At 40.4% G+C, this 24510-nt stretch overlaps 1 protein-coding gene across 22 annotated transcripts in view; it reads right to left on the bottom strand.

Moving 5' to 3' along the window:
- Positions 1 to 18932: 18932 nt before the first annotated feature.
- TRIP12 (thyroid hormone receptor interactor 12) overlaps positions 18933 to 24510 on the bottom strand; it is a 163043-nt gene continuing 157465 nt past the window's right edge. For 16 of the 22 annotated variants that reach the window (XM_021715045.1, XM_021715043.1, XM_021715042.1 and 13 more), the window contains 2 exons: positions 23908 to 24011; positions 22370 to 22909 (listed from right to left, as the gene is read on the bottom strand). In XM_021715045.1, the coding sequence (XP_021570720.1) occupies positions 22713 to 22909; positions 23908 to 24011 (301 nt within the window). In that variant the 3' untranslated portion in view covers positions 22370 to 22712. Of the gene's footprint in view, positions 22910 to 23907; positions 24012 to 24510 lie in introns of all 22 variants that reach the window. The other 6 variants (XM_021715041.1, XM_021715047.1, XM_021715046.1 and 3 more) reach the window with 1 other exon arrangement.

A 24510-nucleotide genomic window follows, 5' to 3' on the forward strand; every position in this document is an offset into this window, starting at 1 on the left:
GTATGCTCCCCATTCCCCTGGCAGTTTTCCACTACTGCCAATCCCATCCCCGCCCTCCCCTGGTAGTTCTTCACTACTGCCAATCCCTTTCTTATAGTACTGTGATAGTTGTTTGAGGTCCACTTATGAGTGAGAATATGTAATACTGAGTTATTTGTTTCTGTGAAGGATCACTCAGTATTATAGCCTCTAAGCCCATCCAAGTTGTTACGCATAATTTTGTCCTTCTTTATGGCTGCGTAACATTCTATTGTGTATATGTACCACATTTTTTAAATCCAATCCTCTTTTGATGGACAGCATGGTTGGTTTCATGTTTTTGCTATTTTAAATAATGCTGCAATAAACGTGTGTACAGGTATCTTTTTCCTAGAATGATTTCAGTTCTTCTGGGTATATTCCCAGTAGGGGGATTGCAGGGTCATGTGAGAGGTCGATTTTTAGATCTTAGGAATCCCTGTGGGCGTTCTGCCCTGCAAGGGTTGGGGATCCCTTTGAGGTGTGGCGGTGTTGGCGATTTACAAAAGAAAGAAGACATTGGAGAGAGAGAAAGGGACTGGACTTCTGTTTAGTAAGCAGAAGCCGTTTATTGAATGTTATTCCAGGGCTTTTATTTTTAAACTTTGCAAAGTTATTATCACAGGAAACAAAAGGTAGCATGTGTCTTTCACATGAGCAGGTTTAGGTGCACAAAAGACACCCCCCACTTTTAAGCAAATGTTTTTTCATACATAAGGAAGAACATGAGGAAGAACCACCACAAATTGTCTTCTTGTATCTTATGCTAGCTTAATGTTCCCCAAACCAGTTTTTTATGTGCCCTTAATTGTATTACAACTACATCATCTTGAATTAACATCACTCAATGTCTAAACCCAAAAGCACCATGGCGAATTATTAACTTCTATTATTCTGTACTAATTTAAACTAATTTTTATTAAAACAATTGCTGTTATGGTTACACTCTCCTAGCACCTGCTGGCCTAATTTAAACTTCTCTAACCACCCCTAAATCAAACAGAACTAACCATATTTTTATAACAAAATGGCTACTTAAATTTTTTAATCTATATAAACTATTTTCTAAAACCTATATTTATAAATTTTTAAAATCACAACAAGAGAACCTCTGACCTGCACTAAGGCTTCTCAATGTAACTCAAAGTTAAACTTAAATTGTTTAATAGCAAAAACCATAAACTGTGGAAAATGGGAACAATAAACTCCCAAGTTAGCTGTGTTTGTTCCGGTTTCAAAGTCCTCCGTTAAAGCCAGCAGAAGCCCTTCCTGGTTGCAGTGCCAAAAAGGGGGGAGAAAATGGGGTTAACAGCTCCCAAATGCATCCTAGTGGTCTCGGGGTCCACGGCCCTCCCTAATCCCTAACACTTAGTGGGCCTCCATGGCCAGCTCCCAACAAATCCCCATACTGTTTTCCACGAGGCTGTACTAGTTTACACACCTACCAACAGTGTAGAAGTGCTCCTTTTCACCACATCCTCTCTAGCATCTATTGTTTTTTGAGTGATTGATGATGGCTGTCCTGATTGGAGTTAGGTGGTATCTAAGTGTGGTTTTACTTTGCATTTCTTTGATGAATGTCTTCCTTTTCAACACGTATACCCTTTATTTCATTTTCTTATCTTATTGCACCAGTTAAGACTTCTAGTATTATGTTGAATAGGAGAGATGAGACAGGATCTTAGGGAGAAAATGTCCTGTATTTTACCACTTAGTATGCAGTTGAGGAGGTTTCCCTCCATTTCTACCATTTTGAGAGTTTTTATCAAATAGGTGTTGAATTTTATCAAATGTTTTTTCTGCATCAATTGCTAAGATCATATGATTTTTCTTCTTTGGCTTTTTGATGTGCTGGACTGCATTAATTGATTTTAAATGTTGAGCCAGTCTTGAATATCTGAAATATTCTACTTGTTCATGGAGTGTGATTATTTTTACGCATTGTTGCACTCAATTTGCTACTATTTTGTTGAGGATTTTTATGTATATGTTCATGAGAGCTATTGGTCTGTGGTTTTCCTTTCTTGTCATGTCCCCTTTTCTGGTTTTGGCATTAGGCTAATACTTGGTCTCAGAGAATGAGTAAATAAGCATCCCCTTTGCTCCTACTATATGGAAGAGATTGTAGACAGTTGGTATAATTTTTTTTTACTTAAATGTTTGGTGGAATTCACCAGTGTAACCCTCTGGGCCTAATGCTTTTTGTTCTTAGTTATTTATTATTAACTCGATGTATTTTAATAGAGATAAGCCTATTCAGATTATCTATGTCTCCTTGTGTGTGTTTTGACAGTTTGTGTTCTTTCAGAAATTGGTTCACTTCATCCAAGTTTTCAAATTTATAGATAAAAATTAATTTTAAAAAACATTTTATCAGATAAAAAACAAAGAGTTAGCAGTCTATTGACTTCCTAGCATGAAGGTGACTACCTATTCAAGGCCTGGAGCCAAACTGCCTAGATTTGGATCTTGGTTCTACCATCCTGCACAACTTTGGGCAACTAACTAGATTCTCTATATCACAATTGTCATACTTGTGAAATGGGGATAATATCATTTCCCTCATACCATCATTGTGAGCATTAAATGTGATTGTATGTATATAGCATTTAGCACAATTCCTGTCACATGGTAAACACTCAGCAGATGTTAGCCATTATTTATTTCAGCTCATCCAAGACTTTTGAGCATTCGTTATATGCCAGGAGCTAAGCAAAGCAATAAAATACAAAGATAAGGAAACTGTGAAAGATATTCCTAGTCAGTTACAGACTAGAGACAAAATGGACATACAGACAGATAATTACAGTCCAATGTGACCTACAGGAAGTCTCATAAGAGCACACAAGAGCATCCAGGGAAGACGAAGGGAAAGGCAAGTTTAACCGTTTAACTTAAAGAAGTTTGTGTGTCCAGTCTAAATAAGTACAACCCATGGAACTAGCAGAATCTGCAGGTGAGATTATCAAACTATTGTTGATTTAATGAACAATGACAGAGTGAAAGAGATGCTAGAAACCTAAACATACTAGCACACATTCATTCAATTTTCAGAATTGGCATCTACCACAGTTAGATTGATGCTAATTCTAGGCTGATGTCTCAGCCTTCATAAAAGAAAGCATTGATTCCTGGAAGCCAACATAAGTCCACTGTGAACAAATCTTGTCTGCTTGACCTCATTTCCTTTTTTGATAGGATTCCTAACAGAAGAGAAAATATTTCTGCAAAAAGTTTGCTAGGCCTCTTATGAGATCTTTGTAGATGAAATGGAGAAATATGGGCTGGTTTACAGTGCAATTTGATTGGATTCATAACTGGTTAAATATCCTGATCCCAAGAGGGATGACACTGGTAGAAAGTAGACATGTCTACGAGTGTGGTCTTGTTCCAGTGGCAGAGCTCATTCTGATCTGTGTTGCTTTCACGTGGATACAATGTGTGGGAGATGTAAAATCAGGATAGACAAAAAATATGAGACATGACCAAGTCAGGAGCTCAGAAGCTCTGGATACATTTGAACAGTGGGCCAATGAGATCTATTCAACGAATTCCACTCAGTATAGAAAATGTTAAAAATAATGTCGAGCCCAAAAACTCAGAAGTACCTGGAGAAAGAATAGCTATAGAAGAAAAACACAGCAGACTTATTTAACAACATTCTAGGTGCTTTTGGGGGAGACAGAATCGTGGGGAAGAGGTTGTAGAGGGAATGATAGGAGAGAGGAAGAGTAGTAAGAGGGAAGTACTGCAGTAAATTAGGAAAATAGTCTTAGTATATAAAAATAAATAAAAATTGGCTGAGCACAGTGGCTCCCACCTGTAATATCAGCACTTTGGGAGGCCAAGGTAAGAAGATCGCTTGAGCCCAGGAATTCAAGACCAGCCTGACCAGCAAGACCTTGTGACTACAAAAGTAAAAAATCAGCTGGACACGATGAAGCATGCCTGTAGCCCTAGCTATTCAGGAGGCTGAGGCAGGAGGATAGCTTGAGGCCAGGAGTTTGAGGCTGTGATGAACTGTAATCATGCCACTGCATTCCAGTCTGGATGACAGGGTGAGACCCGGACTCAAACAACAACAAAAACTAAACACAATAAGTGCTAGCATATGTTAAGTGCTTACTATAAGGACTTTTCTCACCATCCTCTAGTGTGTTTGGAGGGATCCATACTGGTTAAACATCCCAATCTTGAGAGCTAGAGTTGGTAGAAACAATATTTTTCCATTTTATCTACAAGACTATCTTAAGAAGACTTATCAGTTGATTTACAGAAATAAGAATTTTGTCTACTCTCAGTTCCTACTTAAATCACCTTATTTGAATTTCTCATTTAATCATTAGGTATACACTTTCACTATCCTTACCCTTCTGATGGGGAAAGGTAAGAGTAAGTCACTTACCCAAGGTTGTGCAGCTAGTACCCGGTTCCATCAGACCTGAACCCACCCAGTTGCCTCTAGAGCCCAAGCTCCTGGCTGCCCACTTACATGGCCTCCCACACAGAGTAGAAACTTTTATCTGTACTTATGGATGATGCTGCCATGTCTTTACATATTATTCCAAGTTTGTAGACTTTGAAGATGCACTGGACAAAGGGGTGGGGACCAATGCCTACAGTCTGTGTATCTCAGAGTTCCCCCAGGATCAGGTCTAAAATGGAACATGAACAGATGGGAACATTAAGCTGGGAAACGTAGGCTGAGAGGTGACATTGACCCCACGCTCAATATTAACTAACAGCATCAAGTGGCAGTCAAGATGGTGAATGCACCCTCAGGCTCTGAGGACGTGGGTAAAGTGTCTCTAATGAGGGAGCCTTATGCTGGTCTGTGTCAACCAGACACCATGGGACTATTCTTTCAGTTTAAGTACTACCATCAGAAGAGGAGACATGAATAAGTGACAAGATATCAGGTATTTGAGGGACAGTGAGTGACATTGGCATTATGTCAAAGGGATGTGGCAGGAAGGCCACTGGGGATTTAGGAAAATGTGTGAGGTGTAACTTAAGAAGGAAAATGTTGGGATGGGAAGTCAGAAGGAGAAAGAATGAAATCCAAATATTTTAAGGGCTACCTCATGGAAAGCGGATTTAGATGCCATCTGAATGACTACAAAAGACTGAACTGGAATGAAAATCACCAGGGGATAAAAGCAGATTTCAACTCTATATAAAGATGGGAAATATCTTCCTTATGGTGGTATAATTTAAACTAAATATTAACTAAAGACCATTTAGATAAGAAACTAGTGTTTTGTTATTCCTTTGGGTGGTAACTTAAGAAAAAAAATCTGTGAAATATCCAATAATAAACTCAGGAAAAATGAGAGGTAGAGTAGAGGGAAATACTCCCTAGGAATAGTTGTTTTCCCTACACATCCATTTTTCCAATGACAAAAATACAAAATAAAAGAACAAAGACTTCTACCAAATGTTTTCGTCACAGGATTCAAAAACTCAGATACGGGAAATAAGTATAAATGCTTTTCTAACAGAATTGATTATGAACATTGGAAGAAGCCTTTTCATAATTATAACTTTGAAAGAATGGATTGAAGAAAGGAGGGGTCAGTGGATGGAGAGCAGGACCCTGGTTGAGGACCTGGGGAAACAGATCTAGTACTAGACAAAGGGGTGGAGACCAATGCCTAGCATTGGACGAAGGGCTTGGGATCGATGCCGACAGTCCTTGTATCTCAGAGTTCCCCAGATCCAGGTCCAGCGGGGCTCCAAGTCTTGGGCTCTAGCCATGGTTCTGCCACTTATGAGCCACACAAGCAAGCCCTTGCCCCTTTCTTGACCTCTTTCTTTATCTGTAACACGAGAAACCTGGATCAGATGACTGTAAGATCTTTGCTAGCTCTCTAAATGATAGGATTCAGAAAGGGTTACCAAATAGAGGTGTGTTCCATACACTTTCCTTATACACTTCACAATTCAACTGTACTAATGCAGAGACCATGGCATTATTTATCTATCGTAGAAATACTTAAAAAGAGCGGGTAAACCAGGCTAAGATGAATATCTATCTAAAAATACCCGCAGATTCAAAGCTGACATCACTCAAAAAGGGATTAAGATCCAGTCGGTCAGCTAATGACACTAACCTAAAACTCCAAAGGCAGCCCTTTAACTGAATAATTTCTTTTTTTTTTTAAGCTACAAGTGATTCACGACCCATTTTGTCACCTGCATGGGGAAAAAAGAAATGCTCTTGAATTTTTAAATACACTTGTAAAATATTAAGCACCTCCCATGAGCAGTAGAAGTGATATATTTATCCTGTGTCATTATCTCTCCAGGCACCACTGGCATCTGGTCACAATCCACAAACACAGCCAAGTTCAATATACATTTAACAGAGGGAGGATCACAGATCACAGTTTCCTGCCACTTGCCTGGGCTCTTGACCAGGTCAGTCGGTAGCAGGAGGTGGACAAAGCCTGAGACCATGCAGTGGGTTCTATGTGGCCCTGAATGAAGGAGCTGGGGAAGTGGCTCTGCCCTCTATTTTTTCTAAATGGAAAAAAAAAAACACCATTATTTCTAAATAACTCAAAACATTTTTATTGCCTCAATTTGCAGTGAGTCCCTAAGTTGGGCTATTTCCTTTTTATTTCTCGCAAGAAAAATAGAACCTATTCATTTTCAAATTCAGATGATGCCAAGTTAAAAAAGAAAAAAAGTCAATGGAAAAAGTAGAATGGCTTTGATGGCGAACTTGGCAGTACTTCAGTAACATTCAGAGAAAAGGGTCAGCCACTTTGTTTTCTGTGGCGGTAGAAGGATTCATTTTTCTCCTTATTCTTCTCTCCTACACACACACACACACACACACACACACACACACACACACGTATCCGATACATACAGTTGCCTTTTAACTTCAGGATACCTAATATTATTTCTCACCCTAACTGGCTGGGGGTCATAGGCAAATTGCATTTTCACATCTCAGTCTTCTTATTTGTGAAATAGGAATTTTTAAAAGCTACTTCACAGGTTTGTGAGATGCCATTGTACATAGTAAGCATAATACTTTGCTATGTAAAGTAGGGAGGCTGTCCGCATTCCCCAGCTTCATCACTGATTGAGATGGGTAGGCAGAGCGGTTTAGTGAGTCAAGGTCTTTTACTTGGGACAAGGCCTGGGTTTAAATTCCAGGCAACCACTGAGTTTAGGACAGAAGCAGGCAAGTAGAAAGTGCTCGGGTAATCATAACTATTAATTGTGGTTATTTCTGACATTTCTAACACCAAGACATGATGCAATCATTTTTCCTAGCTGATTTTACTGTTTATATGACGAAAGAGAACTAAGACTTAAGCAGACACCTGGCTACCTTAGATATTTTTAGTCATAAGTAGAAGTTGCCCCAGTAAACGATGGACGCTCTTTCTTTGCTAATAAATTCTCCTCTTCACTGAGAAATACTGTCAACTGCACTGGAACAAAATGCTTACTCATAATGTCTCCCCATGTTAAAATGCAAGAAGCTGTCATTATATTTGCCATATTATTTCATATACTAAGAAGATGGATGTACATATCACTAAATGGTCATGACCTTGGACAACAGGTTTGATAATTTGCTAGAACGGCTCGCAGAACTCAGGGAAACACCTATGTTTACAATTCAGGAACAGTCAGATGGAGAAGAATAGAGCAAGCTCTGAGGTAAAGAAGGGGCAAGCTTTCCATGTCCTCGCTGGACCACCGCCCTTCTACCATTTTGATGTGTTCGCCACCCTGGAAGCTCATCAAGTCTTATTGCTCAAGAGTTTTTATAGAGCTTAAACTCCAGTCCTATCTCCCTTTCCTGGAGATTGGTGGTCAGGGCTTTAAGTTATGACACTGTAATCATTTGATCTTCTGGTGACCAGTTCCATCCTGAAGCCATCTAGGAACCCCACCCTAAGACACCTCATTAAGTATAAATTCGGGCACGATCAAAAGGGGATTTTGCCACAACTCACAGTCAGAAATACATTCTACACTGTAACTGATTACACATGCACACATATTTGGAAATGAAATAAATGTTCCACAAAGTAATACTTACTCATACTACTTGCAATATATGCTAATGTTTCTATTCTAGTCTATTTCATTTTTTAAAAAACTTTTTCAATTGAAGCTATTTCTAGGTGCTGCATTTGCAAAATTTAAATGTTTTATCTTTTGGGGTTTTTTTCCTATATTTTCTGCAGCAAACTCTTTTTGTAGTAAGGCAAAGCAAGAACTAAAAATCATTTAAAGGTCATTTTCTTTCCTTTAAAGTAGAACCAAAAAAAATGTTGACCAAGGGGAAGCAAAACCAGGCTGGCTTCTCATTCATGTTTCTAAATTCTCCCTGCAGAATTTGAGGTATGTTCAAATATAAAACAGACACTTTCATCCCCTAATCATATTTCTGTGGTAGCCAGGTACCTCCTGGTACTTGCACTACCCATTATTATCTCATTATTGTTATTTTTTTAGCTAATCTTCTGCTGTTGCCCAGGTTGGAATGCAGTGATACAGTCATAACTCACTGCAGCCTCAAACACCTGGGCTCAAGGGATCCTCCTGTTTCAGCTTCCTGAGTAGCTAGCCTACCGTACCTGTTCTGCACCATTTTTGTGTATTTCCCTCCCATACTGCACCAGGATTGGTCCTTGGGACCAATAAAACATGACAAAAGTAATGGAATGCCACTACAGAGATTAGGTTGTATGATTGTGGCTTCTATCCTGGGTGTCTCTGTCTTCTCCCTCCTCTCTCTCTCTCTCTCTCTCTCTCTCCCCCTCCCTCCCTCTCTCTCTCCTCTCTCCCTTCCCTCTCTCTTTCTCTCTCCCCTCTCTCTCCTCTCTCTTTCTCTCCACTCCCTTCTCCTCTCTCCTCCCTTCCCCTCGCCTCCTCTCCTCTCTCCCTTCTTATCTTCTCCCCTCCCCCTTTCCTTCCCCTCCTCTCCTCAAATCCAGCAAGACTGACAAGCTACCTTTCCCTGGCCTGCTGGGGATGTCATCTGATGGGGGTGCTGAGTGGTTTCTTGGGGACTCATCACAAATTCATCCTCATTATTTCTTGCTCTTTCTTCCTAGTCTACCCACTGGCCAGATTTTTTTTTTTCAATCTCCTTTTGGTGTGGCAGTAAAATTGTTCTTACATTTTCTTGTTCTTTTCCATTTATAGTCAATCATATACACAGTTTGTCTGAATTATCAAGACCTTGGCCACTGATATACAAAAGTCAAACCTTTGAGATTCAAAAAATAAAGAAAATTTTAAAAAGAGACACAAGCTACACTTTCTACGTCTTACTCCCCACACCTCCACTTTCTCTGCCAAAAAACCTGTTTGTTTTGTTTTGTGTCTCTGTGTTTTTTGTTTTTTTGCAATGAAAAGCCAAAATTATGACTGCTATTCATAATAGATAGTCCACTTAAAAATTGGGAAGCTAGGAATTCTGACTCTATTTCTCTGTAGCCTTCCTACCCAAGACTCAAGGTATGTAGGAAACTCTTGCTAGTGCCAAATGGTTGGGCAAGGATTGGGGGCCAGACAGCAAGGATAGAGGGTTAGGTGGGGGCCAAAAGCTTGGCTTGATATCTCTGAATTATATCCTGCCCCTTTAGGCATTGGGAGAGCCCTTATATCCTTTCCTTGGATGGGGGTCTGAATCACAGTGTGTTACCCATCTCCCCTCCTTGGTTTCCTCATTTAGCCTGGGACCCTCGAATGCCTGTGAACACTTCTCAGAACTGAGGGCAGGCAGATCAGTCCCCTCCTGACCTCACACTTGGCTCCACCACCTCCCTGGAGTCTGCCTGTGGCTGCAGCAGAGTGAAGGGAGCCCTGGCCATCCCGAAGCTGGACCAGGAATGACAGCACATTGACTAGTGTGGGACAGAGACGACAATAACTAACTCACATCGAGAGCCACAGAAGGCATTTCATAGGTGTTTTTACTCTTACCACATACCTCTGATGTACAGGGACATAGAGGCTCAAAAAGATGCAATTTGCTCAGGGCCACAGAGCGAGTGAGGAGGCGCCTACCCTTCCATAGGCTCCAGTGCCACTCAGCTCAGCTGTGCCATCTGCTAGATTTCTGCCTGCTCCTGCCTTTCTCTTTGTTACCTTCCAACCCTGTCTCTGCTTCCGGTTCCATTTCCGCCTTTCCTCAGTGCCTATCCCTTAGTGGAGTATTAACCAGAAATGAGTCAGAGATTTTCAGAGAGAAGAATTCAGAAGATCAGTCAAAGCCAATCTCTCAGAGAAATTAAGTCTCCTGCACAGCATGGCGGTCCTTGCCTCTTGTGCCCACTCGCTTTGTTGGGCTGAAGAGTGGTTTCATTTTATCCATTTTAAAAGAACTCCGACTGGGCACAGTGGCTCACGCCTGTAGTCACAACACTTTTGGAGGCCGAGGCAGGCAGATTGCTTGAGTCCAGGAGTTTGAGACCAGCCTGAGCTACATAGTGATACCTCATCTCCACACAAAATTTAAAAATTAGCCAGGCGTGGTGGCGAGTACCTGTAGTTCCAGCTGCTTGGGATGCTGAGGTGAAAGGATCACTTGAGCCCAGGAAGGAAGTCAAGGCTGTTGTGAGCCATGAGTCAGCAGTCAGTGAATCCTGGTCAACATGATCATGGCACTGCACTCCAGCCTGGGAGACAGAGTGAGATCCTAACAACAAAAAAAAGAATTCTGGTGAAATATTGCAATTAATTTTTTTAAAAAATAGAGATGTGATATCACTATGCCGTCCAGGCTGCTCTTGAACTCCTGGGCTTAAACAATCCTTCCACCTCAGCCTCCCACAGTGCTAGGAATACTGCATGAGTCATTGCACCCAGTCAATTTTTGCAATTATCTTTAAGGAAAATGGAGGGACAGCGCAGGGCAGGGGAAATTTCAAGAGTTTATCTAACAGTTAGTAGAGCAGAAATACTCTAAAATCCAAATTGCGTGACGTAGGGTATGAGTTCTAAAAACACGGTTGTCGTGTACACACTCATACTTGTTTTGGAGATATAATCATTTTAAAATTCTCGTCGAGCAAAGTTACTTATCCTTTATGAGTCTACCTCTTCGATATAATATTGAAGGACTACTCTCAACCCTTAGGGTTGTTGGGAAGATTAACTGAAATAAACATAAAGTGCTTTTTTATGGGTCTTGGGACATGGTGGTCACTGGGGAATGCTAGTTCTCTTGTCTTCACATATCATTTGGATAAAAACGTGTCCTTGAATGATGTAAGTTTTCACACTCACCCCAAAAGTTTTTTTTTCTCCACATTGGGAACCTTAAACATAACGTTCTTAGAAGAGGAGATTGGAAGTGCAGTGTCATGAACAACTAGTACCAGTGGTTTCTGATTCTCATCTCTGTGAATGATATGACATCGTGGGCTGAACGGTGACTTTCCCAAAAGATGTATTATCCAGAACCTGGACATACTAACTTATATGGCAAAAGAAGAAATATTACTTTATATGAAAAATATGAAGACCTTGAAAGGATGAGCTCATTTTGAATTATCAGGATGAGCCTTAAATGCAATCACACCTATCCATAGAGAAAGATAGAGAGAGAAGAGAAGGTGGCAACACAGCCAGGGAAGCAGAGATTGAAATGATGGGGTCACAAGCCAAGGAGTGCCTGGAGCCACCAGGAACTGGAAGAGGCAAGATATGAATTCTCCCCCAGAGAATTCACTCTTAGAGCATTCAGAGGGAGGGTGGATCCACCAGCACCTTGGTTTGGGCCCCGTCATACTGATTTTGGGCTTCTGAACTCCAGAACTACAAAAGAATATGTTTCTGTTGTGTTTAAGCCACCCAGTCTGTGGTCATTTGCATTCAGTGTATCATATCACAATTCTCTACTCATAATGAGTGAGCAGGCCCAGGAAACTAAGACACATGCTAAGTTATCACTCTTATTACCACATGATGAGGTAGGTGTTAGGCTGTGAAGTACCCTCCTGGTTTTCTTGCTTCCTCAACAAATGTGGTAGGTGATTGTTTCTGGGAAGTATGGGATGAGGCAATTCTCTGGACCCATCCCTTCGAAGTCAAAGGTGAATAAACACTGAGGCTCTCAATTTGTAGGACTCATGAAAGAAAATGTCTGGTCTTATGGAAAGGCCACTGGCTGGGTGTCAGAAACCTATGTTCTAATCCAGGTGGAACCTTAGGTGACTTTGGGAAGGTCTCAGTCACTCTGTGCTATTATTTCCTCAACTAAGAATGAAGTGGTTGGATAAGCAGTCCCTTAAATATCTTTCCAGCATTAGGATTTGTTAGGTTATAGATCTCATTCTTGGTTAGCATAACAAATTATGTAATTTGGGGTGAGGCACATCAGCTCTGTCACTTTTTAAAGGGAAGACTGGTTTGTCCTTAAGATGTCCTCCCAGCTCCAAAAGTCTGCACACCTCTAAATTTTGGGGTAAAAAGAATCTGACCAGGCTGAGCATGGTGGCTCAAGCCTGTAATCCCGGCACTTTGGGAGGCTGAAATGAGGGGATAGCCTGAGCCTACAGGTTTGAGACCAGCCTGGGCAACTTGGCAAGACCTCATCTAGACAATAAATCAAAAAAGTAGCCGGGTGTGGTAGCGAGCGCCTGTAGTTCCAGCTACTTGGAAGGCTGAGGCGGAAAGATCGCCTGAGCCCAGCATGTTGACACTGGGATGGCTGTGAGCGTGCCACTGCACTCCAGCCTGGGTGATGGAGTGAGACTCCAACTCAAAATAATAATTTTTTTAAAAATCTGACCAATGGCAGTGGTTATTAACATTCCGGCCCTACCTAATCTCACTCCCTAACTTGACAAATGGTAATTTAACAAGCTGGTAGAGACCAACAGAAAACCTACTAATACTTAACACTAAGATAGATTTAAAAGAGTAAGGTATGGAAAACCAGAATAATATGTATTTTCTGAGTCATTTTACTGCCTAGTGTTAATAAGTGACTAAAAGTAATCAATTCAAATATATTTTCCAAAAAAGTATAAAACCTGCCCTTTATTTTGACAAATTAAGACTGTGTAGTTAAAAATTACTTTATTTTGCTCAGCTTGATTAGAATAAGACCTAATGTACATTCTTTAATTGAGTTGATCTGAAAAAGGTAGTCCAAGAACTGCAATGGAGGTTGGAAGCATAGGATTTCAGAGTACAAAGGAAATGTAGAGTTAATCTGGTCTGCTTTCATATACTCATGACTTACCTATAAAAAGTCACATGATTTATCCAAGGTTAAATTCAAAAAAGAGGCTCATTTCTCTGAATTCAGAGCCTAGCCATCTTTTACTACATGGCAGTAAAATAGAAATGTTCATAAAAAGCTCAACAAATAGCAGGGAAGGGCTTGCTATTGAAATGTCACAGTATTTTATCGATATTTTCAAACTTCAGAATTGAAACAAATAGTAGTTCTGAGTTTAAAAACAATTACCAGTCAAATGTGGTGGCACGTGCCTCCAGTCCCAGTTACTTGGGAGGCTGAGGTGGGAGGATTCCTTGAATCCAGGAGTTCAAGGCTGCAGTGTGCTTTGAGTGTACCTGGGTGGCAGAGGAAGACTCTTCTCTAAAAAGATTTTTTAAATAAAAAAAATGAACAATTATCACAAAATAAAAACAATCTAATTAAAATTACAGCAAGACTCTGTCAAAGTACTGACAATCTAAAAAGTTGTTACTCTCTCCTAGATTATCCGTCCTAAATGGATTTTGGGGGAAAGAAAGCATCACATTCTTGCCTCATAATCTTTAAGTTGATGAGACTTTGGTTTGTTTTCAAAACAGACTTTTGTTTTTCCTAAAACATATTTTTTCTGATGATAAAAATATTGAGGTGTTTTTCATTATTTTTACTACGCCAATTTTTTTTTTTTTATATTTTGACCTGTGCTGATATGCCTGCTATTTCCTAACTTATTTTACCTTGTCATGATTTTAAGTTAACTTCTACAACGACTTTGATTTATTTCAGTTTTTTCTACGCTGGCCCAAGTGAACTGTTTGCCACAACTAAATAGGACCATGTCAACAGAACACTTGGCAAAGGACAAGTATCACTTCTTATCATAGGCCTGGCTGTTGCTGCTGTTGCAGGTGGTGGTGATGTCAGGAGCTGGGTCTTCAGACTCAGTGCGATTCTGACTGTTGGTGACCCCAAGCCTTCCTCTGGATTTTTATAAATCTCCATAATTTAGCAGTTAAATGTATACATAGTTGTTTCAGCTTCATTTTGTTTTCTACCTGGACTCTAAAATCTTTGAAGTAAAAGAGCACAGACTGCACATCCTGATCGACAAAAAAAGGAAACAGCACTATAGTCCAGAAACATTCATTCATTTCTTCAATGACGATTTGAGTGTCATTCAATGCCAGGTATTATGTCAGGCACCATAGACTTAAAACCAACATAGCATGGTAAAACAGGAAAACGAACACAAAATCCTAAAATGTTTGTAATATGCCTAGTTGACCATGAGATTCAAATGAAAACCTCCATGTAAAGAGAAAACAATTAGCTTAAAAAAACAACCCATGTTTCTTAATTCACTTTGTGATGAATACAAATTGATCAGTGACTAAAGAGATACCTCATCTCATCTGTCATGACTTGAATGTGTCCTCCAAAAGTACATATGTTGGAAACATGGCTACCATTGTGGGGGTGGTAAGAGGTGGGGCCTTTGGGAAGTGATTAGGTCATAAGGGCTCTGCCCTCATGAATGGATCAATACTATTATTACTATTATTATTATAATTTTTATTTTAAGTCAGAGACAGGGTTTCACTATGTTGCTAGGCTGTCTTGAACTTCTGGCCGCAAGCAATCCTCCCACCTCAGCCTTCCAAATGCTGGGATTATAGGCATGAGCCACCGTACCCAACCTAATGCTGTTAAGAGTGGTTTAGCTATTGTGGGAATTTGTCCTCCTTTTGTCTTCCATGCTCACTTGCTTCACACTGTGGGATAACCTTCAGCAGACGCCAGGGCCATGCTCTTGGACTTCCCAGTCTCCAGAAACATGAGTCAAAGAAATCTATTTTCTTTATAAATTAACCAGTCTGTGGTATTGTTATAGAGGCACAAAAAGGACTAAGACACCACCCTTGCCCACTCCCATGGGTGTGAGGTGGGTAGGGAAGATGATATGTCAGACCACAAAACTTGTGACTTTTTCCTTCTAAACACCAAAACACCATTTAATGCATTGGGAGAAAATGGATTTCATATTCTCTCCATCCATCCAGAATGCTATGGATCAGAATAATGATGGGGGCAAACAAAACCATTACAGCAATAAATTGTCCATGGAGGAAAGAAAACTTATTTTGCCTAGTCTATTAGTCTATAATGATTAGAGACACACTTATTTTGATTTAGGTCTAGGAAGTTGAAAAGCCTGGGTGGAATGCTTAACATCTTCATAAGAACTACTAAACTTTTCTCAATGAGTTTAAGCAAGACTGTTTTTAAATTGGAAAAAGGGACAATTGTAATGACATTTTCTGAATTTACTTCTTAAAATTAGGTCCATTATAAACAAGTGGAAGTTCTCACTCATGTGGGAGGCCAGAGTGGTAAGATGATGTCCTCCTAATAGAAGGGGGAAGCAAGAGACGTGTGTCTGAGTGGGATTACAGAATTGTGGCCCTTTTTTTGTACTAGGAAAGTAACTTTTACATTCCTCTTCTTATCCTTCTTCTCATGTCTACCCATAAACTCTGAAAAAGGTTGATTTGTTACCAACTACAATTATGGGAATATAAAATCTGAATGTAGGGCCAGGTGTGGTGACTCATGCCTGTAATCTCACCATTTGAGGAGGCCAAGGTGGGAGGATTGCTAAAGATCAGTGTTTGAGACCAGCCTGGGCAAGATGCTGTCTCCACACACACAAAAAATTTTTTTAATTCGCCAGGGCGTGGTGATGCACACCTATAGTCTCAGCTACTCAGGAGGCTGAGGCGGTAGGATGGCTTGAGGCCAGGAGTTTGAGACCTGTCTGATCAATATAGTAAGACTCTATCTCTACAAAAAATAATCAAATAGCTAGGCATGACAGCATGTGCCTGTAGTCCCAGCTACTCAGAGTCTGGGACAGGAGGATTGCTTGAGCCCAGGAGGTGGATGATGGATACTGCAATGAGCCGAGCCCATACCACTGCACTCCAGCCTGGGTTACAGAGCGAGACCTTGTCTCAAAAAACAAAATAAAATCTAAATGCTTTCCAAAAACTGCAACACACAGTCACAATTTCTCAATCAGAATATAATACCCTGGGTATTTGGGATACCTGAGAGTATTAGGGGGCCTTTGAGTTTTCATAATGACTTCCATAATGACTGGAAGGTGCTACTGACATTTAGAAGCAGAAACTGAGGACACTCGGGGCTTTGCCATAACCCTCTACCAGGAAGAATTGTGCCAACCAAAATGCCTATGCCTTGTTAAGAAACACCAGAAGACATTTTAAGGACTCACACATAAGGCTGTAAGAATATTAACATTAAAACATAAACCTAGAGACCACTGAGCTGGTTTGACAAACGTGGAGACTAAGGCCTGATGAGGTTAGGAGTTGCTTCGCTCACTAGAAGAGTGGGGCTAGGGGTAAATCAGGTCTTCTGACTCCAGGACTCTCTCTGCTCCACCAACTCCATTTTCACAAAGCTCTTTACACAGGTCTGTGCAAGTTATCACGACATCAGGGACTCTGTCTGAATTCCAAGAGCTACATGTTCTACTCTAAATGATTTAAGGATACACTTTGGGAATAGAACTGGCTGGACGAACGAGTCTTAACAAAGGCTCAAATTCCCTCATTAAGAAACCGCAAGCCGGGCTCGGTGCTCAGCCTGTAATCCCGCGCCTTTGGGAGGCTGAGGTGAGTGGATTGCCTGAGCCCGCGGGTTCGAGACGCAGCTGGGCAGCGAGACCTCATCTCTACAATAAATCAAAAAATCAGCCGGGCGTGGTAGCGCATGCCTGTAATTCCGGCTACTCGGAAGGCTGAGGCGGGAAGGATCGCCGGAGCCCAGCAGGTCGAGGCTGCGGTGGCCGGGAGTGGCCACTCCACTCCAGTCTGGGTGACAGAGTGAGACTCCAACTCAAAATAAAGAAACCGCAAGCTGAGACCACTAGACTCTTTTTATATTACTGTCAACTTTACAGATGATTCTGTCAGCAGCTGCTGCCCACGTAACATTAGTTCTGTCCCTGTAGCAATCTGGACTCATGTTTTCTGTCCTACTATCCCTTAGTACAATTTTATTAATAACACTGTAAATTCCTTTTTTTTTTTTTTGAGTTGGAGCATCACTCTGTTGCCTAGGCTAGAGTGCAGTGGCACGCTCACAGCTACCAGTCTTGACCTGCTAAGATCCAGCGATCCTTCTGCCTCAGCTGCCCAAGTAGCTGGAACTACAGGCGTGTGCCACCATGCCTGGCTAATTTTTTTGATTTATTGTAGAGGCGAGGTCTCCCCAAGGTGCCCACGCTGGTCTCAAACTCCTGGGCTCTGGCAATCCTCTTGTCTCTCAAAGTGCTGGGATTACAGGCACGAGCCACCACACCCGGCCTGATAGTTCTTAACGCAGCATCGTGAATAAATATTTCAATGTATCTTAGACACATCAAGGATGTTAAAATCTATGTCTATAGTCTCAATGCCCAAAGACAGTGCAAGGATCTGGTACATGTGCCAGGGCCTCAAAGCCACAGTGGGGCATTTGAGCTTACAAAACTTAGTTGCCTTAAGTCTGAAAACAAGTTACTAAAGACTAAGTATACCTTTGGCGAAGGGCGGGGGCGGGGGGAGGGAGGCTTCTGGGACCTGCTCCCTTGTGGTTTCTTGCATAAGAAGGTCAACATTATCCCAGGCATCAGTATTGCCCACCTCACAAGAACTGGGAGAAGCAACATAGACCAAAATAGTCTTGAGGTGATTAACCTGGCTGAGAGAAAGAAGGAATGGCATGGGCCTCAGGGCATTGCAGTGGTTGCATGTCCCCCCCTCAAAATGCCTCATGCTTTTGTATGCGTTGGCCTCTGAAGGAGCAGTCTGCTTTTCATCAGAATAGCGGCCAGTTAACTGCCGCTGAGATGTAAAACTTCATCCATGTAACTCATTAACATGCCAACACCAAACCATGTAATGACATCAACCAAAAGTGTGACGCTACCCAGAAACAGGACTGGTAAAACAGACAGCACCACATTGGTTACAAACATCACTGCCAGTCTTGTGGTGAGCTTGTATTTAACAGCACCTTTCACCTGTGACTTAGTCATTTTACAAACCAAGAGATTTATCAAAGGAAAAATGTGTTTTTCTCCTTATGCAGTTATACCAAGACAATGGGGGGGGGTTGGTATTCTTATATACAGGTGGTATTATATATCTGTACATATTTAATTTGTTCTCTTAAAAATAACAAAGACTAAATTTAGTCGTTACTCATAATAAAAATCTGTTTGGCTTGTCTAAATCAATTCTACTTGGCTTTTTTCTGTTTCAGTGAAACAGAATGGTCTGGACATTTGTCAAGGGCAGACCAGCCAGTCATGAAAGCCAAGAACAGTGACTTTACGGTGTTCCAACCAGGAGGCTCTACTGTCCCTGCACTTTTTCGAGTATCTTTCAGTGCCAAAGGCACTACACTACACCAATGCATGCGGTGTCTTAACACAAGTTGTTCCATCAATAAGCAAGTAGCAAGGCCATCTCTGAACATATTTGTCTCTGACAGTGTTCTCTACTAGCTGCCTCCAAAAAAAAGGTAAGATCACTGCATTACTTACAAAAACAGGCAGTTTTACAAAAGTCACACATACAAGCACATACCACCTCTCAGAACCCTCTAGTTGTACATAATTTAATAAAACTGACCATTAGGATAATGCTGTTTATTAAAAATATAGTCAGGGAGAAGGAAGTCAGTGCATTTATGCAATTTTTTTACATACACATCTGTAGTTTGAGGTTCCATTATTCCAACAGTTCATATAAATCACTGTTTCAGATAAAAGGAAAAAAAACCGCTTTACACAGGAGATCAGCAATTGGTTATAGTTTTGGAAATATGAGTAGGCTTGAGTAGTAAAAATAAAACTACCTCTTCCATTATTAAAGAATGTCTCCTTTATGCAGAACAAGTCTTTAGTGTTAAGAACTTTTCCTTGCATAAGTATTAACTTGAAGTTCTTGGAAAACAGCCAATTCTCTGTTTTCTGTATTTATAAACACAATATTTTGTCTGGATTCTTTTGTTTGTTTTTGAGGTAATAAAGGAAGCATTTTTTAGTGATTTGTCACTAGATTATCCTTTACCATGTATGTCAACTACTGCAATGTCAAACCTAAGACTCATACAAAAGCATTTCTCAGAGAATTATAAATACAAAGTATGACATTTCCAAACAACATTCTCATTACAGCAGGGAAAACAAAATGGATCAAAAACCAGAGCCTAAAATAAATGAAGGCTTGATCATCTTTGCTAATGGAGAAATGAACAACAGCATCCAGAATCCCCCCAAAAGGATCTAGTTTATGAATGCAATTTTATGAATGCACTTTTATGAAGAAATTCTCATTTTTTAATCACAGTTTTTCATGGAATATCGACGACAGTCCCATTTCCTGAGCTTATGCTCTCTGATAGCAATTGAGAGTATAGCCTCAACACCCGACGAACCAGAGGGAAGACGCCAAATTTACAATTCACTCGTGATAATCCTTATTGTGGAAAATCAAGAGTCAGATCTCATTTCTTGGATGCAGAAGTTAGTGCTGTCACCTAGCCTTCTGGCCCTTATGTTTAGGATGTCCAGGGAAGTCACTCTAGAACAGGAAGTGAGTGGCCACATCCAGTAGGCTGCACCACTCTTTCCAGGGTATGCACCTAACTCAAACCCAGCAAAGAGGGATTTTAAGCATACTACCCTTCTCATATACCACCACAGTAAAAGAAAGTTCTCTCTCTGCAAACACAGGGAAACAGACAAGCACGAGAAGGGAGAAATCTTCATTCCTTGTAAGTGGCTGTGTGAAAGGTTTTTGCTGGGTTGGGCTAAGGCCACTAAAACTCTCTCCATGTCTGCTCCCAATTAGCCTATCTCCAACTGACAGTTCACTTTTGGGGGGGAAAGGAAGAGGAGATCACATTTAACCACTTCCTCCTTCTTAACGTAGATGAGCTAAAACTATGTTCTTATATACAAAGCAGATCAAATCAAACGCTTTAAATGACAACACAGATTCAGTGTTAGCCATGACTAACAGCTGACTGACTCCATCTCAGCAAGAATTAAAGGACAACAAAATTTCAGTTGCTACCCAACTGTCTATGTGTTTAAAGCGTCCTAAGAAATTAGTGTTTGTTGAAAAGATGACTAAGCAAATAAATTTAAGGCATAACTGGAGTAATAGCAAATGAAGTATATACTTTTTCCCTATGATGCAATAAGGCCTCTGCCAAGAGAGATTGCTTCAAAATGAGAAGAGTTTTCCTGCCTCAAATTAACCAAAGGTTCCACTATTGAAAGAGGAGTAAGCTGAAGGCTGAAGTTTTTGAAAGATAATGACTGACTTTGAAACACTCAGTCTCCAGAGTCTGAATCAAAACCATCGTACGTACTCATCAGAGGCTGGAATCAATAAGGCCAAATCTGCCAGGGCCTCACAACATGGATTTTAAAATGTCAAGTACAGATATTTTAATATGAAACATTATTTTGTTTATACATGTCTAAATTTTAACAGGACCCTTTAAAAAATGAGGAACAAAATGCTGTGTTCACACAAAAATCTTTGTGCTTAGTTTGTAAAAAGGTATCAGAACAGTTGAAAACAGATTGGTTCAGTCTTTCATTCCACTTGATGAAGCTGCGCGGCTTCTATGCGGTCAGTGATGAAACTGCAGAAAGGCAATCCCCTTCTTGAATTTCAGGGTCAAGCCGCTCACTTGTCAGAGTCCTCACCACGACAGGGCGAGCCTCCCCACCCCCAACTCCTTTGACAGTTCCCTCCCACTTAATGGGGTCACTGCCCAAATTAACTGTCAGGAGGGGATGTTTCCATATAAGGCCATTTGAGTGTAAAATGACAAAGCAACCTGAATAAAACAAATCATTAAGTTTGCTTGGGGTGGCAGAACAGGGAAAGGACTTCTGTGTCAATTAAGTAAGACCTGTGGAACAGTCAGTAAAAGAAAATTGATTTCTCAAAGTTCAATAAGAAAATTAGCTCATCTCTCGTTTTCAGAGAGATGAATTATGGAAAATTCTCTCAGATGTATACAACAGGCTGAATTTTGAACCTTAGGGAAGACTGTCTTCCCATTTTCTCTTCATATTTTATGTTCTTCAGGTTGCTATTATAAATTGTTTAAATAGCGACATCAGCCATGACCCAAAAATCATGGAGATGTGATGGTTTACTTGATACGTCTATACAATTGAAAGTTATGCATACAGCACAGAACTATAAACAAAAGATGAAGCAAACTTTATTTACTTTCAGGTAAAAACATTAACCTGATGGACTATTGGAGATTTGAGAAATCAGCACATAAAACAACTGGACAGCACTGGTTACGGGTGCTTTTATCTGTGTTGAGACAAAGGCTGAACTGTTTGTCCCAAGACAGCACTGGAAGAAGGGAAGGAGGAGAGTGGAAGAAAGATGACCATGAACCAAAACTTAAAACTGAGCAAGGGAAAAAATTTTTTACTCTGGGAAAAAAACAGTTAATTTTGCTTAAAATGTTACATGAATTTAAAATGCTCTGGCCACAGAATAATAAATACTGGCCAGCCCAAGCTGTGGACTTTTTAACCTACATAAACGAAATCAGTGAGCTTTCCTTGCCTCCATTCCAGAGGCTGTTGCTGCCGGAATTGCCGTGTAAACCGTCCTAGTGCGTCACCCGGCAAAGAGCCAGTAATACCCTACAACTAGATTAAAACTAATCTATACGAAAAGTCTAGTCACAAAGGCTGAATTATATCGACAATATATTCCAATCCAATGAATTTTAAATTATGTCTTAATTTGAGAGAACACGGGACAACAAAAGCCCATGGCTAACAAAAATTTAACAACTGTGAGTGCTGTATATTAAAAAACAAAAAACCATGAGCTGCACAGACAGTAATGAATGAATTAGGAGAGAAAATGAGAGGGAAGTGAAAAGCACACAGAGCTAGTCTACTAAACTATATTTGTCAAATACATGTGAGCTTTAATTTCTGTACTTATGTACAAGAGTTGTCTTTGGAGGAAACAAAACTGCAGACTTAGCTAGATGGATACACACAGCCCAGAATTAAACTGCACAGCGACATTTATTGTTCCAGCCTGGAAAAACATCCCTTTTTTAAATTTCACACAGCAAAGCAAGTTAAAAACTTCACTCATCAAATAAATGATAATTTAAACAAGAACTTGCTAAAGAAACCTCATCACAACAACGTTTTAGGGCCTGATCACTTTAAGTCCATGGGGCCATTAATGAATATCAATCAAGTGTCTCTTTTATAATCTGCAAGCCGCTTTTCCTACAACAAGAAGGCGTAACATGTTTCCTTGACTCAGGTGATACATTTAGAAAAGAAATCATGATTTGTTTCTTTTGCTGTAACAGGCAGACACTGCATTTCTTGTTGTGATCAGGAAAGATGGAACGACTGCTGCCCTTCTCTTGCTGCTATCAACAGTTTTTCCCGCATTATCTCAATGCTTGAATAGTCCGGTAACTTAAGATAGTTCACACAAGTCATTACAGAGGGCAAGAAGTCATCTGGATTTTCTGTTGATTCAAACGTCTTCCTGACAATTGTTAAAGGTGGATTCAGACTCCGAAACCCTGATTAACAGAAAAAAAGATGACCAAGGAACTTAGTACGTTTTGTTTAAAAAAATAAGAAAACACTACACTGCTTTGATATGCAATATTACCACATACAAAAAGTATTCTTTGATTTTGTTTGTTTTTTGAGACAGGGTCTTGCTCTGTCATTCAGACTGGAGTGCAGTGGTCCAATCATAGTTCACTGCAGCTTCACCCTGCTTGGTTCAAGTGATGCTCACATCTCAGCCTCCCAAGTAGCTGGGACCACAGGTGTCCACCACCACACCTGGCTAATTTTTTACGTTTTGTAGAGTCAGGGTCTCACTGTTGCCCAGGCTGGTCTCAAACTCCTGGCTTCAAGCGATCCTCGTGCCTTGGCCTCCCAAAGTGGTGGGATTACAGGCATGAGACACTATATCCAGCTCTTTAATTTTTTAGAGACAGGGTCTTGTTGCTCCATTGCCCAGGCTGGAGGGTGATGGTATAATCACAGCTTACTGGCTTCAAACTCCTGGGCTCGAGTGATCTTCCTGCCTCAGCCTACACAAGGTATTCTCTTCTTTCTAGCTTGACAACTATACGCCCAATATTCATTTGGTGTATGGAGCCTGCTTTACATATTTTTTGAATTATTGTATAACTTGAAGGCGACAGTTCTTCATGCCTTATGATTTCTAAAACAGAGTACCAATCCAACATATAATAGGACTCAATCTGATGAAAAACCAGATTTTAAAATCCATTCTTACCGAAGTCAACTGAGAATTTATAAGGTCCAAATGCTTATTTAACCAGTACTACAGGTGCATTTATAATCATAGTTCAACATTTAAGAAAATCCCTGTGAATCTCCCTGCCAGAGGTCTCTTAATGTACTGCAACTGGAAAACCTATGATGTTGAAATAATTAAGGGACACAGTTTAAAAAAAAAAATTCCGCTATTGGTATCAAAGTTTCACACATACATACATCAACAGGTAGGATAAATGCTGAACATCGACACTATACCCACCTCCAACAGGCAATCTTGGGCTGCCAGTCACAAACTGGAGAAATAACCTCTGCTGCTCATTATCAAAACTACTGAGAATCTCAAACAAGAACTTCACAGCCCGACTATAACAGAAATAAATACACCCAAATTATTTCATCATGTTAACATACGAATTTTAATCACATCACATTGCTGACTTGCAACCTCTCACCATTAGTTTTGCCTATTTTAAATATGATTACATGTAAATTCTCATTACAATACACTCTGAAATCAAATTTGCTTGTGTTGGTATAGCTGAAATTCAAATGAAATAATTACTGTTGAAATAAATAAGATATTCTCTGGTACTGTTCAAACATTTCTGCTTTACAACATGTAATAATGGATAAGGGAATTAAATCTGAATTCCCTATCCCCTAATATTTTCACAAAAATAATTAAAGAAGAAAAACCCTTGGGTCTTAAATTGCAGTCTTTTTTTTCGAGTTGGAGTCTCACTCTGTCACCCAGACTGGAGTACAGTGGTCACTTCCGGTCACTGCAGCCTCAACCTGCTGAGCTCCGGTGATCCTTCCACCTCAGCCTTCCAAGTAGCTGGAACTACAGGCGCACGCTACC

Source organism: Carlito syrichta, unplaced genomic scaffold (assembly GCF_000164805.1).
Source record: "Carlito syrichta isolate Samal-C Ts95f unplaced genomic scaffold, Tarsius_syrichta-2.0.1 Scaffold306578, whole genome shotgun sequence".
Classification (NCBI taxonomy): domain Eukaryota; kingdom Metazoa; phylum Chordata; class Mammalia; order Primates; family Tarsiidae; genus Carlito; species Carlito syrichta.